Source organism: Chrysemys picta, chromosome 5 (genome assembly GCF_011386835.1).
Source record: "Chrysemys picta bellii isolate R12L10 chromosome 5, ASM1138683v2, whole genome shotgun sequence".
Classification (NCBI taxonomy): domain Eukaryota; kingdom Metazoa; phylum Chordata; order Testudines; family Emydidae; genus Chrysemys; species Chrysemys picta.
This window is the reverse complement of record NC_088795.1, coordinates 79472581-79488237: the sequence shown is the minus strand read 5'-3', so window position 1 is coordinate 79488237 and position 15657 is coordinate 79472581. Positions and strand designations below refer to the sequence as shown.

Below are 15657 nucleotides of genomic sequence, written 5' to 3'. Positions count from 1 at the left end.
CAATTCATGGACTCCATTTGTTTCCTCTGCAGCTTAATATAGTCTCCTATTGTTAAAGACTCTGTAAGTAATCATAGATTTCTTATTTAGTCCATTCTGAATAAAAAGTGAGGTACTCAGTGGATTAAAATGCTAAACATTAAAGTAGATAAAATATACATGTATGTTTGGGCATTCTTTCCGCCAGCATGTAAAAATGATAGATGTACTAAACATTTCAGAAATCATTATTCTATTTACAGCATGTATACAGGGTTGTCTTCTAGCCACTGAGTTTTGTTGGTTTATAGCACATTCCCAATTTAAATGTAAAGGGTTGGTTGCATTTATTACACAGCTATGAATATTTATGAATACATACTGATACTGTAGTGCTTAAAAATAAAATTAAAAATCATGTAATTCAACTGTACACACATAAAAAGAGCAATGGTAATCATCACCAAACCCTTTAACAGTGACTTGCTTTCCAGACACACTTAAACATATGGTATAAATAAAACATTGGATAGTGGGCAATGTAACATTCATTCTAAAATATATACTTTTGTTCAGTCAGAAATTACTGGGCTTAATACAACAGTTATTGAGTGAAATTCTATGGCCTGTATTATATAAGAGGTCAGACTAGACAATAAATGGCCTCGCTTGCCTATAAATCCATATATCTATGAATTAGCCTCATGCACATGTGATTTGGTTATATAATGAACTCATATAGAAAGGTATTTTTCTGTACTCTGGCATGTATTCTTTAGCTAATATTAAAAAAAATGGTAGTGACTCAGATGCGACCTCAAGCAAGAGCACATTATTTAGTGCCTATACAGAGATGAGATTGATTCATTCCAAACAGACGCAAACAAGAAAAGCAGTAAACTTTGTCTATCCCCTTGAATCAAAGAAGACAGTTTTTTCTTTTTTTTTAAAAGGTTTGAGTGATGCTCATACATTTTGCAAGCCCATTGGAATATCATGCATCCAGCAGGGTTTCAGGGATTTCTGACTGTTTCCCCTGGCTCCTGGGGAAGCTGCGTAGCAGACAAGTTATAGGATCCAAGCTCTCTCCTTCCTGCTGAAGTCAGTGTGGAACAGCTGGTAAAAGGAGGCAATGCCTCCTTCAGCACCCTGCTAGCAAGAGATGAGAAGGGGACAGAAGACAGGAAACATACTGGGGGGCAGAAAGTGACAGAAAAGTAATCTCTTCTCATGTGGTTCTCTCCTTGTGGTCTTCTCAGGGCATTGTATGCCTGTTCCTCCTATTTGTTGTTTAGGTAGTTAGGTGCTCACTAACAGGGCTACTGCTCTCCAGTTCATCAAAGACAGAAAAGCATAAGACGCAACCTAACCCCAAGATAGGCTGACAGACACTGGAAGAAAGTAGTAGTAGTGTCCAGCAGGCTTAAGATGTGGCTGCTGAGAATCCTGTCACAAAATGGAGTTAAAATAAATTGTCCTTAACCTACAAAAGAAAACTAGTTTGGGTCTGAAGCCATTAATGGGAAAGCAGCCACACAACAGGCCACTCTTGGCTCTGCCACTTGGTCTATCAACTAACAGCAAAGAGGGACTGTTTCTCACTCTCTTGGACAGGGCTACAAGGAGTTGGGCACTGCTTGATGCCTAACCTAAAACCATGAAGCGGGTACTGACAATTGCTCCCCTAAAAAAGGAAGATGTGAGGAGCAACCATTCAGTGCTTACAAAAGACCACAGAAGCAAAATCACCCCTGGAGGCAGTGAAGAGGGCATCAAGACACAGCCCCACCTTAAAGAGATCACAATAGTCCACAAGGAATTCCCTGTCATTTGGGAGGAGGAGGCGGCTAGCGAGCAATTTCTGCAGATAGTCTCAGTCCAGATCTGCTGAAATTTTGAGTACCCGGCCTAATCATATCACTCAACTTGCCAAGGCCAAATCTGGACACAGTGCGGGACAAAAACCCAAACTGAAGGACACAAAAAATCATTCATGGAGGAAACTTACAATGCTAAAGCATTCTTTCTATAATTTCAGTTCTCTGACTCCATGATTACATAGCTGTAATATTTTTAAACAATAAAAATGAGGGAACCCCTTGTTTGTGTGGAACATAGGTAATGTTGGGACTAAAATGAGTGATATCCCTTCAAAATGATGAGCATTAGAGATATACGGGCCTGACATACATGGTCCCACTAGATCCTTAAACCCACTCTCAATGAAGATGGGTTCAAAGACCTCATCAAACTTTTGCACAGTCCTACTTTCTGGAAGAGATTCTGGTGTCTCAAGATGATTTCTGCTGGTGGCACAAAACATGATTTGATTAGAAGCAGGTCTCCATAAAAAAAAAAAAATTGTGAAATGTGAACCAAAATAGCAAGCAATTTGACTAATATTATTTGGCAAGTGATGCAACATAAAAAAAGGACACCTTTTCCTGATTCCTTTCTGAATGTAAAGTCAGTAGCAAGAAACAACATCAGACTTGCTGATGAGCATTAGGAGATGTGCCAATGCCTGGTGTGGATAACATTTGCAGACACCTGGAAAAACCTCCACTATAAATGGGTGAAGCTGAAAGAGTTAACAAAATGGAGAGAGTGGTAACTTTTTTATTTCTAAACCATGTCTTTTCAGACACATCACATGCACTTGTTCTCATCAAGGATTAACTGCATGACAAGTTTGAACTTTTAACACCAAGCCGTTTTTGAGTTATGGGAGAGCAAAAAAAGGTCACAACACTCTACAAAACTGAAACATGTAAATTTTTCACAGCACCATCATTTAAAAATGACTTCACTTGTTTTCTTCAGACTTTCCAGAATAATTCATAATTGGGCTGAGACTAACGAATGTGAAATTCCAGCACGAAAGAATTTTTTTTCCCTCTTGGAAATTAGAAGGGGGTGAAAAATAGGGTTGTGAATACAAGGATTCATTGATTCTGGCATTTCCACCCATAATACAATGTAACTCAGTGTTTTATTTGCATTCAGCTGTGACAAGGGACAGTATTTATGAATAAGATTGGTTCTCTTAAAAATAGAAGAGGGTAGCTACTCTACTTCTCCAGTGATACTAATAATCTATCCTTTGTCCAGAAAAATAGACATATCAATTTAAAATTCCTACTGAAAGCGTTGATAATTATTTTGCCAAATCAATGACATACTGTACCAGATCTAGGGATAAAAAAGGTGGATGATGGCATGTTGTTATTTTGCTCTGTCAGCGTCTGAACTGAAAATGGAGTAAGATTATTGTAAAGAGAATACCTATTGCAAATTAGCTAAATTTGTTATATATTCAGTTCAAGTAAAAGGGTGCAAGATTGTTGAAAAGTTGTATCTTTAGGCCCTATTCTGAAAGGTGCAGAAAACCGCAACTTCATTGGAAGTTGCAGGCTTCTGCCTCTCTTAGAATCTCTTTTTTATTAAGTTTATACTCTTTTTGTTGTGTTTGTTTACCAGATTCAGAAACTAAAGGTATTTCTCTATGTACAATACACAGATATAAATTAAAAATCAAGAATTTGCTTGCCTTTGAAATTTTTCCTTTAAGAATCAATTAATTTGATATTTCTAGGAGGGATAAATGAAACACTGGGCAAATATTTCTAAAAAGAAACCAAATTAACTTTGTTAGAGAGAGGATTAATCAGAAACTGGATTTCAAACATGCCAAAGTCGAGAGGTGTTTTGATTTGATTCACTGTAGAGAAACAGCTATTCCTCCCCTTCCTCCTCCACATTTATCTTTTTTTTCTGGGCTTCAGCACTTATAGTTGAGATTAAAAGTGCAACTATCAAAATATCATGAGAAAATTGTTCTCCAACTAGAGACAGGCAGCACCAGGAATCTCAATAAATCTTGTTGTCATGAAATTTTAAGCCATGTTTTGCAGAGACAAGTATTCAACATTTGGGATTTGCCCATTGGGTTAGTCAATCACTAGACCCTCACTAGATAGATGTGGTGTTAGACTTTTGAGAGTTTGTTTGTTTGTTTTCTGTTTTAAATACAAAAAGGAACAGCAGCCTCATATTAGGCTTTCTCTAGAAGCAAACAAAGGTGAGAACAAAATATGGAACAGCTGAGATCTAGATAGTCCTCACTGATCGTTTTTCCAAAGTGCTAACACTTACCCTAACAATATTACTATAGCTTTAGGAGTGTATGAATGTAAAACGGGTGATTAAATATCAACTTTCCACCACCCTTCACATTTTAACAAAAAATAAAATAAAGTAAACACCAAATAAATGTAAATTGGAAAGATCATGAATTATTAATGCACTAATGGAGTGGAGAGTATGCTAACCGAATTTGTGCATGATAAGTATGTGGGAGGGATTCATATTCTTTGGAAGATAGGATTAAAATACACTAAATTCTTGATAAAATGTAAATTATCTCTAATGTATGTGACCACGGAGATTAAACTTTCCATCATATTAACATTTCCATTGGAAATCAACTAACAATATTTTAATGATATTTTATCTGATACACATGACCACATTTCTCCTGATTTTTAAGGGGAAAGATTTACTTTTCCAGACCTGCGTTACTTTAGTCTGAATTCCCTACTGTATATTTCATGCTAAGAATGACATTTTATCTTCTTCTATTCAACATTTAAAAGGGCTTTTCATTTTCCAGTTAGTCTATTTCTCTATGCAGTAAGTTTTTCCATTTCTTTTCATATTTATTCTTGTGCACCACATTCCTGTGGTGGATATTTGTTATTGCAGACATAAGTCTGTATGCACAAATTTGGAATTTTCAGTAGGTATCACTGGACAACATTATTATGCACTGGACTAATATTTGAAATACTCTATAGAGTATTAGGACTACTCTGAATTATGGCAGCTGCAGCAATCCCCTAAACACAGCTTTGCTGACCCCCATGCCACAGAGGTGAGGGAACAGGGGTCCAGCAGTGCAGAGACCTTAGCAGAGGGGTATGTGCATGTGCGTATGTGTATGTGCACGCGCATGTGCATACACACAAACTTTAAAGTATTTTCATCATTCTAATATCCCTAGTTTAGGGACATCATCTTTCTAGTCTCCACTAAAAGGGATGATACTCAGACATGACTTATTTTATTTCCCCAAGAATTTTTTCTTATTTATATTGTCCCTGATAGATATAACATTCCTGCTTCCCTTTCTCCTACTGCTGTGCTTTATTTTAGCATCAAGTACAACACAGCATGCACAATTATAGCATAAATGATGGATAAAAAAAAATCAGTGGCTTCCTCTGTCCTCACTTTCATGTTAAGCATCATGTAGCAAGCATGTGAAAGAGAATTCCATGTAAGGAACATAACAAGAGGGCATTACCAGCGACAGTTATATCAAAATAACAGTACTGTCATGCAAGCAAACCTATTTCCTGAACTTTTTCAAACCTAGATATACAATTAGAGCAAATTCATGTAAATTTGGTCCCTAGAAAATCTATTCTCCAGGCCTCAACAGGTGCCACTCTTCCCTCCCCCTCCTACAATATTCAATAATCACTGCAAGATATTCAGAGATGGAACTGGAACCCAGGTTTTCTAATGCCCAATCCAGTGCTCCCACTACAGGACTATGTTGAAGCAGCTCTAATTCCACATCATGTGGCACTAGAATGTGCACTGTGAAGCTTGTTAGCTTTTTAACATTTCTCTGGTTTGGGGGTACCTTTGCTAGGGAACCTTTCTACCCCCCTGCAATGTTGTCGGAACCATCTCTGAAAGAGAGATATAAATGTCAAGAATGTCAACCTCACAACAGGATTTTTAGTGTAAGTATGTTCATCAAATCAGAACACCGATTTAAGTTTCCATTTATGTTTCCTTCTCTATCATCGTGTCCCTTAATTCCAGCATAAAAACATAGCCAGCAGCACTGGCACAGTTCCATCTTACATGTACTCTCTGCTGAATTGGGAGTTTTATGTAAGAGGACAGTTCTCTGCCTGTTTCACAGGGGCTATTTTCAACCTGAATCTTGTTTTAGTTCTTTAATGATGTTAATTCGATCAGCTTGTTGAGACTCTCAACATACTGACAGTTTATATTGTAACACAGGATCTTATAAACAGAAAATAAAAATAACCAAAAATATTTATTTCAAATAGAAAAATATTACCACAGACATTTTATCCAAATGTAGTTTATGATTACATACCCAACAAAAATACTGTATAATGCCACCCCATCATCATATATGAAATGACTATAATGTAAAGTTAATATCCAAACTTTAAAGGGCAATCTCCATTTACTGCAAATTCTTAGAACACTCTGTCAACATTTAGGATGTCAGTCAAATCCTGCTCAATATCTAAGTCAGTACAGTGGGCGGGCGGGGGGGGGGGGAGGGGAGAAGGGTGTGCATGCTAAAAAAATATACCTACCTGTAACTGTTGTTCTTCAAAATGTGATGCAGATGTGTACTCCACTTAGGTGTGCATGCACCTAATGCACCAGAGCCAGAGAACTTTGCCTAGCAACACCTGAAGGTGTTCAGCCCTTTCTGTATCAGTGCCTCACGGAGGAAGCATCGCGCACGCAGCGGTCTGAGACAGAGGCCTGAACCCCCCCCACCCGCCGCCATGTCCACGTCTGAGGCCCCTAAGGAACCTGAGCAGCTGCGCAAGCTCTTCATCGGTGGCCTGAGCTTCGAGACAGATGAGAGCCTTCGTGGCCACTTCGAGCAATGGGGCACACTCACTGATTGCATGGTAATGAGAGATCCAAATACCAAGCGCTCCAGGGGCTTTGGGTTTGTTACATACTCTACAGTAGAAGAGGTTGATGCTGCCATGAATGCTAGACCACAGAAAGTTGATGGCAGAGTTGTTGAACCAAAGAGGGCCGTATCCAGAGAGGACTCTCAGAGGCCTGGAACTCACCTGACAGTGAAGCAAATCTTTGTTGGTGGGATTAAGGAGGACACAGAGGAGCACCACCTGAGAGACTACTTTGAACAGTATGGCAAAATTGAAGTGATTGAGATCATGACAGACTGTGGCAGTGGCAAGAAGAGAGGCTTTGCGTTCGTCACCTTTGATGACCACGACTCTGTGGACAAGATTGTTATTCAGAAATATCACACTGTGAATGGCCACAACTGCGAAGTGAGGAAAGCACTGTCGAAGCAAGAAATGGCCAGCACTTCATCCAGCCAAAGAGGTCGCAGTGGCTCTGGGAACTTCAGTGGTGGCGGCGGCCGTGGATGTGAATTTGGTGGAAATGACAACTTTAACCATGGCAGCAACTTCAGTGGTCATGGTTATGGTGTTGGTGGCCCTAGCTACTCTGGAGGAAGCAGAGGCTACGGTGGCAGTGGCAACTATGACGGCTATAACAACGGAAGTGGTGGCTTTGGCAGTGGCAGTGGAGGAAGTAGCTTTGGAGGTGGCGGAAACTACAATGACTTTGGCAGTTACAACAACCAATCTTCAAACTTTGGCTTTATGAAAGGAGGGAACTTCGTAGGCAGGAGCTGTGGTCCTTACAGCAGTGGTGGTGGCTACGGTGGCTCCAGTAGTGGCGGTAGTTATGGAGGTGGGAGAAGGTTTTAACTATCAGGAAACAAAGCTTAGCAGGAGAGGAGAGCCAGAGAAGGGACAGGGAAGCGACAGGTTACAACAGTTGTGAACTCAGCCAAACACAGTTGTGGCAGGGTGTAGCTGCTACATGAAGACGTGTGTTAGACAAACTCTCCTTTGCAAACATAAGGACTGTATTTGTGACTAATTGTATAACAGGTTATTTTAGTTTCTGTTCTGTGGAAAATGCAAAGCATTCCAATAAGGGTTTTTATGTAGAATTTATTTTATTTTTTTCCGTACCCATGCTGTTGATTGCTAATTGTAATAGACTGATCATGACACTGAATAAATGTGTCTTTTTTAAATTTAAAAAAAACCCACACCTGAAGGGCCAGCCTCCTCCACCCGGGTCAACTGGGTCAAGAGCTCTGGCCTGGTGGTCGGGGATGGGTGGCAGGTGAGCTCCCTCCCACCCGTGCTTCAGGCCATCCGGTGGAGCGCGGGTCCGCTGCTCTATCTCGGCGTTTACCTCTCTGCCATGCATCCGTCTCTGCTGGAGAACTGGCACGGTTTACAGGGCAGGGTGACGGAGTGGCTCCGGAAATGGACAGGTCTACTCCGGTGCCTCTCTCTTCGAGGGTCTCTGCAGGGGTCCTCCACCTGCCCCTGGCGGAGGGAGGGCAGGGCCTGAAGTGCCTATACACTCCGGTCCATGTCTTCTGCCTCCAGGCCCTGCAGAGGCTCCTTTATGGTGCAGGTAGTCCGGCGTGGAGAGTACTGGCACATGCCTTCCTGCACTGCTTCCAACAGCTCCTTTATCTGGATCGGAGAGGTCTTCCATGAGACCTCTCCGGGATGCCGGTCTTCCACCAGGACCTCCTCCGGACCTGGAAACTGTTCTCAGTGACCAGGTCCATGGCGGCCACTAAGGGAGCTGATCTCCTCGCGGAGCCCCTGCTACACAATCCCTAGATCCGTGTGCAGGTGGCGGAGTCTCCCTCAGTGCGCCAGAGTCAGAGACCTCCTGGATTACGACCAGGGAGACTGGCTGGATCCCCTGATGCTCGCTCGGCGTATGGGGCTCTCCAGGCCTTGTACTTCCCGACACGTACTTCAGGAGGTAAGGGCCGCTTTGCCGCCCGCTGCTCAGGCTTACCTCGACTGGGTCCTGCACAAGGGCAAGCCCCGCCCACCCTCCACCCCAGGCCCTCCGGACCTTTTCATCAGGCCTCTGCCCCGTGGACCCAATTGGCCCTTCTCCATGAGCTGGCTGCATGATCTGCAGCCGGTCTGCTTCCAAACCGCGCCAAGGAAACACCTATACACGCTTGTGCACCACACTCTTCACTTCCTCACCCTTGTGTCCTACCCTGACACAAAATGGCGGGACCACTTGCCACCTCTAGAGGGTGAGAAGCCCTGGTGGGCCAGCCTATACTCCACCCTGGTCCCAAGGCCTGCCGGGGATATCAGCTGGCGGCTCCTTCACAGGGCCGTGAGAACAGGTGTGTTTTTGGCACAGTTTACCACTGTCCCAGACACATGCCCCTTCTGCAGCGTGAGGGAGACCCTGGCGCACGTTTACTTGGAGTGTGCCAGGTTGCAGCCCCTATACTGGCTCCTCACGAATCTTCTGTTACGTTTCTAGCTGCACTTTTCCCCTCACCTCCTTCTCTATGAACTCCCTACCCGTGGCCCCACAAAGTCACGGGACCGCCTGGTCAACCTCCTCCTGGCCCTGGCTAAAACAGCCATCTATAAAGCCAGGGAGAGGATGTTGGCGGACGGAGACTCCTGTGACTGTGGGGCCTGTTTCCGATCCTCTGTCCATTCATGTATCCGGGCAGAGTTCCTCTGGGCAGAATCCACTGGCTCCCTTGATGCCTTTGAGGAGCAGTGGGCGCTGTCCGGGGTTCTCCGCTTGGTGTCCCCATCAGATTCCCTTCTTTTGACCCTCTGACCGCACTCCTGTCAAAAAAAAAAAAAACCAACAACACACCTGCAGGGATGGTCCTCATGCCCTGCGTCCCTAGCTCCTCCCGACCATATACAGGCAGTGCTTCCTCAACCCCCTCGGTTCCTTTGCACCTAGTGTCAGAAGTACAGACTCTTATGCAGAGGGGATGAAGTGTACATCATGGAATAAATCTCTGCATCACACCTCCAAGAACAAAAGTTACAGGTAGGTAACTGCTTTTCTTCTTTGAGTATATGTAGCCATATATTCCACTTAGATCCTTGGTAAAGCCTGCCAATTTCTCTATGGTGGGCTCCCTCCTTTCACCTTGCAGGAACAGATTAATAGGTTAACATTTGGGGAACCTGGAAGTAAGCAACAGAAAGGCTACTCTGGGACCCCTGAATAGGTTCTTGAGGTAACACGGTGCCAACATTATTGGTATGCCCCATGGCCAGAACCAGAGTTGACAGTACAGGCTGTCATTGCTCTTGGAGCAGTTAGACAGACCTGGGGCATGCTGTGTGCTAGTGGGGTTATGATGCCAGTCAACAGTCTTTTTAGAAGTTGAGGAAGAGTTTTCCCAAGCACTGGAAGGCCTGGTCTACACTATGACTTTAATTCGGATTTAGCAGCGTTAAATCGAATTAACCCTGCACCCGTCCACACAACGAAGCCATTTATTTCGAAATAAAGGGCTCTTAAAATCGATTTCTGTACTCCACCCCGATGAGCGGAGTAGTGCCAAAATCGATATTGTCATTTCGAATTAGGGTTAGTGTGGCCGCAATTCGATGGTATTGGCCTCCGGGAGCTATCCCACTGTGCACCATTGTGACCGCTCTGGACAACAATCTGAACTCTGATGCACTGGCCAGGTAGACAGGAAAAGCCCCGCGAACATTTGAATTTCATTTCCTGTTTGTCCAGTGTGGAGAGCACAGGTGACCACAGATAGCTCATCAGCACAGGTAACCATGCAGTCCGATAATCGAAAAAGAGCACCAGCATGGACCGTACGGGAGGTACTGGATCTGATTGCTATATGGGGAGAGGATTCAGTGCTAGTAGAACTTAGTTCCAAAAGACAAAATGCTAAAACTTTTGAAAAAATCTCCAAGGGCATGATGGAGAGAGGCCACAATAGGGACTCAGATCAGTGCCGCGTGAAAGTCAAGGAGCTCAGACAAGCCTATCAAAAAACAAAGGAGGCAAACGGTCGCTCCGGGTCAGAGCCGCGGACATGACGCTTCTACATCGAGCTGCATGCAGTTCTAGGGGGGGCCGCCACCACTACCCCACCTCTGACCATGGATTCCGAGGTGGGGGTAATCTCATCAGCTACACCTGAGGATTCTGCGGACAGGGAAAAGGAGGAGGAGGAGGACGACGACGAGCTTGCAGAGAGCACACAGCACTCCATTCTCCCCAACAGCCAGGATCTTTTTCTCAGCCTGGCTGAAGTACCCTCTCAACCCTCCCAAGCCAGTACCCAAGACCATGACCCCATGGAAGGGACCTCAGGTGAGTTTACCTTTTAAAATATAAAACTTGTTTTAAAAGCAAGCGTTTTTAAATGATTACTTTGCCCTGAGGACTTGAGATGCATTCGCGGCCAGTACAGCTACTGGAAAAGTCTGTTAACGTGTCTGGGGATGGAGCAGAAATCCTCCAGGGACATCTCCATGAAGCTCTCCTGGAGGTACTCCAAAAGCCTTGCCACAAGGTTTCTGGGCAGTGCAGCCTTATTCCGTCCTCCATGGTAGGACACTTGACCACACCACGCTTGCAACAAGTAATCTGGTATCATTGCATGACAAAGCCTGGCAGCGTATGGTCCCGGTGTTTGCTGGCATTCAAGCAACATCTGTTCTTTATCTCGCTGTGTAATCCTCAGGAGAGCGATATCGCTCATGGTAACCTGGTTGAAATACGGGAATTTAATTAAGGGGACAGAGGTGGCTGTTCCTACTGGGCTGTTTGCCTGTGGCTGAAAAGAAATCCTTCCCTGCAGTTAGCCAAGTGCGGGGGGTGGGGGAGAGGGAATTGGCCCTGAGCTTTTCGCGTTTGGCTAGCAGGGATCTTCCCTGATACCAGCCACACGGTGGGGGGAGGGGTAAAGCGATCATCCCAGAGAATTCATGGCGGGGTGGGGGATGTTAGTTTGGTTCCTGCAGGGATCTTCCCTGATACCAGCCACGCGGTGGGGGGAGGGGTAAAGCGATCATCCCAGAGAATTCATGGCGGGGTGGGGGATGTTAGTTTGGTTCCTGCAGGGATCTTCCCTGATACCAGCCACGCGGTGGGGGGAGGGATAAAGCGATCATCCAGAGAATTGGATTGGGGGGAGGGTTAGTTTGTTTTCTGCTGCTGAAGGTTAACAGGAAAACTGCAGCACTCAACGGGCTTTGCTTGGTATGTGGGAAAGGAGGGCGCAGAAGCCGAAAGACAATGACTTACCATGGTCGTATGCAAACCAAATTCTGTAGCCCGGACCTGCGTCTGTGATCTCTAGCAGCAAAGCCATAGGCACTCACTATTAAGAGGCAAAATGCGACCTTGCACAGAAATCACATGTGCTATGTAATGTGAATAGTGTTCGTCACTGTGAAAGAGTATAAGCATTGTTCTGCAAAATGTATCTTTTTAAAAAATTCTCTCCTTTTTCCCCTCCCTCCAGCAGCTGCAAATTTTTCAAGCCTCCCTCCTCCGTCCCTAAGGCTATCTCAGATAAGGCGTCGGAAAAAGAAGACGAGATGTTCGCAGAAATCATGGAATCCACCCGCAGTGAAAGAGCTCATCTGAATGAGTGGAAGGACATGGTTTCAAAGTATAGGAAAGAAGCCAGTGAACGTGAGGACAGGAGGGACCAATGTGAGAACAGGAGGGACCAACGTGAGGAGAGGAGGGACGCTTGAGATGAGAGGGGACGGCAGGAAGATCAGAGGAGGCAGAGATGCAACGCTGGGGCTGCTGCATGAGCAAACAGACATACTCCGGCGTCTGGTGGAGCTTCAGGAACGGCAGCAGGATAGAGTGCCATTACAGCCCCTGTATAACCCCCTCCCCCCTCCTCATGTTCCATAGCCTCCTCACCCAGACATGTAAGAACGTGGGGGGGGGGGGGCAGGAGGAGGCTCCATACACCCTCCCATTCCACCCCAGTGGACAGCCAAGCAAAAGGCTGTCATTTTTTTAACCTTTTTTTAGTAGCCTTTTCCTTCCCGCCAATCCTCCTCCCAAACCCCACCCGGGTTCTCTCCCTCTTTTTATAATCAATTAATAAAGAATAAATGATTTTTAAATGATAGTGACTTTATTTCCTTTGAAAGTAAGCTGGGAGAAGGGCGAGGGTGGGTTCCTTATAGAGAATGAGTCAATAAAAGGGGTGGGTTTTCATGAAGGAGAAACAAATAGAAATTTCACACTGTAGCCTGACCAGTCATGAAGCTGGTTTTCAAAGCTTCTCTGATGCGCAGCGCTTCCTGGTGTGATCTTCTAATCGCCCTGGTGTCTGGCTGCGCGTAATCAGCAGCCAGGCGATTTGCCTCAGCCTCCTACCCCGCCATAAAGGTCTCCCCCTTACTTTCACAGAGATTGTGGAGCACACAGCAAGCAGAAATAACAATGGGGATATTCATTTGGCTGAGGTCTGAGCGAGTCAGTAACGATCGCCAGTGACCTTTTAAACGGCCAAATGCATATTCTACCACCATTCTGCACTTGCTCAGCCTGTAGTTGAACAGCTCCTGACTCCTATCCAGGTTGCCTGTGTATGGCTTCATGAGCCATGGCATTAAGGGGTAGGCTGGGTCTCCAAGGATAACTATAGGCATTTCAACATCCCCAACAGTTATTTTCTGGTCCGGGAAGTAAGTCCCTTGCTGCAGCCGTTTAAACAGAGTAGTGTTCCTGAAGACGCGAGCGTCATGAACCCTTCCCGGCCAGCCCACGTTGATGTTGGTGAAATGTCCCTTGTGATCCACAAGTGCTTGCAGCACCATTGAAAAGTACCCCTTGCGGTTTATGTACTGGTTACCCTGGTGCTCTGGTGCCAACATAGGGATATGGGTTCCATCTATTGCCCCACCACAGTTAGGGAATCCCATTGCAGCAAAGCCATCCACTATGACCTGCACATTTCCCAGAGTCACTACCTTTCATAGCAGAAGCTCAGTGATTGCTTTGGCTACTTGCATCACAGCAGCCCCCACAGTAGACTTGCCCACTCCACTGACCAGTAGCTGTCTGGCGTTGCAAGCTTCCAAAGGCTATCGCCACTCGCTTCTCAACTGTGAGGGCTGCTCTATTCTTGGTATTCTGGCGCTTCAGGGCAGGTGAAAGCAAGTCACAGAGTTCCATGAAAGTGCCCTTATGCATGCGAAAGTTTCGCAGCCACTGGGAATCGTCCCACACCTGCAACACTATGCGGTCCCACCAGTCTGTGCTTGTTTCCCGAGCCCAGAATTGGCGTTCCATGGATGGAACCTGCCCCATTAACAACATGATCTCCAAAGCACTGGGGCCCGCGGTCTGAGAGAATTCTGTGTCCATGTCTATGTCCATGTCCTCATCACTCTTGTCGCTGCGCTGCTGTCGCCGCCTCCTCCTCTCCTCATTTTTCTGGTCCTGGCTCAGCATAAACTGCACGAGAACGTGCGAGGTGTTTACAATGTTCATGACTGCTGTCTTGAGCTGAGCGGGCTCCATGCTTGCCGTGGTATGGAGTCTGCAGTGTTCACCCAGAAAAAAAGGCGGGAAATGGTTATCTGCCGTTGCTTTCATGGAGGGAGGGGTGAGGCTGTACCCAGAACCACCTGCGACAATGTTTTTTGCCCCATCAGGCACTGGGATCTCAACCCAGAATTCCAATGGGCAGGGGAGACTACGGGAACTATGGGATAGCTATGGGATAACTACCCACAATACAATGCTCCGGAAATCGATGGTAGCCCCAGTACATGGACGCACACCGCCGAATTAATGTGCTTAGTGTGGCCGCATACATTCGACTTTATACAATCTGTTTCCAAAATTCGAATTATATAAATTCGGATTAAGCCCGTAGTGTAGACATACCCGAAGAGTCCTGATTTGTTTTACGAGACCTCTTCCTCACTGTAGCAGAAGGGGGGGGGAATCTCTTTTTCCTCTTGGGGGAAAATGCCTGAGCCCGAGTGCAGAGCAGCATCACTTTCTGGATCTGAAGGTGACTGCTGATCAGATAAGGCCTCATGATCTGTTCCAACATGTGATGTTTCAGCCGCAAGTCTCTTGCCACCTGAATCCTTTTTGTGAATGACTTGCACATGGAACACCACTTTTTAGTGTGTTCTTCACCAAGACACAACAAGCATCTCATGTGGGGGTCACTGTTAGGTATGTCCTCCACTACCACATGACAGACAAGGCTAAACCACAAAGGGCAGCCCATCCACTATTATACTAACACTAAACTTAACCTAAGTACTACTAACTACATACAAGAAAATTGTTCTCAGTGACAACACCACACAGAACTCTGACTCTATCAATGGATGGTGAAAAGGAGATGAGGGGGTTAAGGCAGTGCCATCCTTGTATGGGCTGGGGAGGGGCTGCAGGGCATGAGAGCTGCCCCTGCGGGTACTGCTAGGCAAAGTTCTTTGACTCCAGTATGCTTGGTGTGCACACACCTACGTGGATACACAGCTGCATCTCAAAAAAGAAGGACCTGGGTTAACAATTTGTGAAAATAATGAGTTAAATATATAAACCTTCAAAATACTTTTTACTTCAAAAAATAAATGTGGCTGGGGGGATCTCCAGACACCAATTCAGTAATCAACTTTTAATTTATTATAGCATTTAAAGAACCATTATGTGTTTATAAAGCACTTTGAGATCTTCAAATGAAAGTCATTATTAATCACTGGTTGCCATTAAAAAAAATCAACATTCACTAACAGTTAAAGTAGTAACTGAGCGATCACTTATTTAAAATTTGAATTATCTGGGAATACTGTTTTGCGGTAAGCCTTTGTAAACAGATTTTTAATTGTCCCTATTATAATGGGACAATATTGTTTATAATAAAGCATACAGATCTATTCTACATAGACCCATTCTTATATATTTAGTTGGCACCCATACCTATGAAGTTTTTTCAGCTTC

General features: G+C 44.8%; 2 protein-coding genes across 4 annotated transcripts in view; one reads left to right on the top strand and one right to left on the bottom strand.

Annotated features, from left to right (window-relative positions):
- TENM3 (teneurin transmembrane protein 3) overlaps window positions 1-15657 on the bottom strand; it is a 2213160-nt gene that overhangs the window by 1060490 nt on the left and 1137013 nt on the right. The window lies entirely within an intron of this gene.
- LOC101943365 (heterogeneous nuclear ribonucleoprotein A1-like) lies at window positions 6583-7621 on the top strand. The gene has a single exon (XM_042842082.2). The coding sequence runs from the start codon at window positions 6606-6608 to the stop codon at window positions 7575-7577; it is 972 nt and encodes a 323-aa protein (XP_042698016.2). The 5' UTR covers window positions 6583-6605; the 3' UTR covers window positions 7578-7621.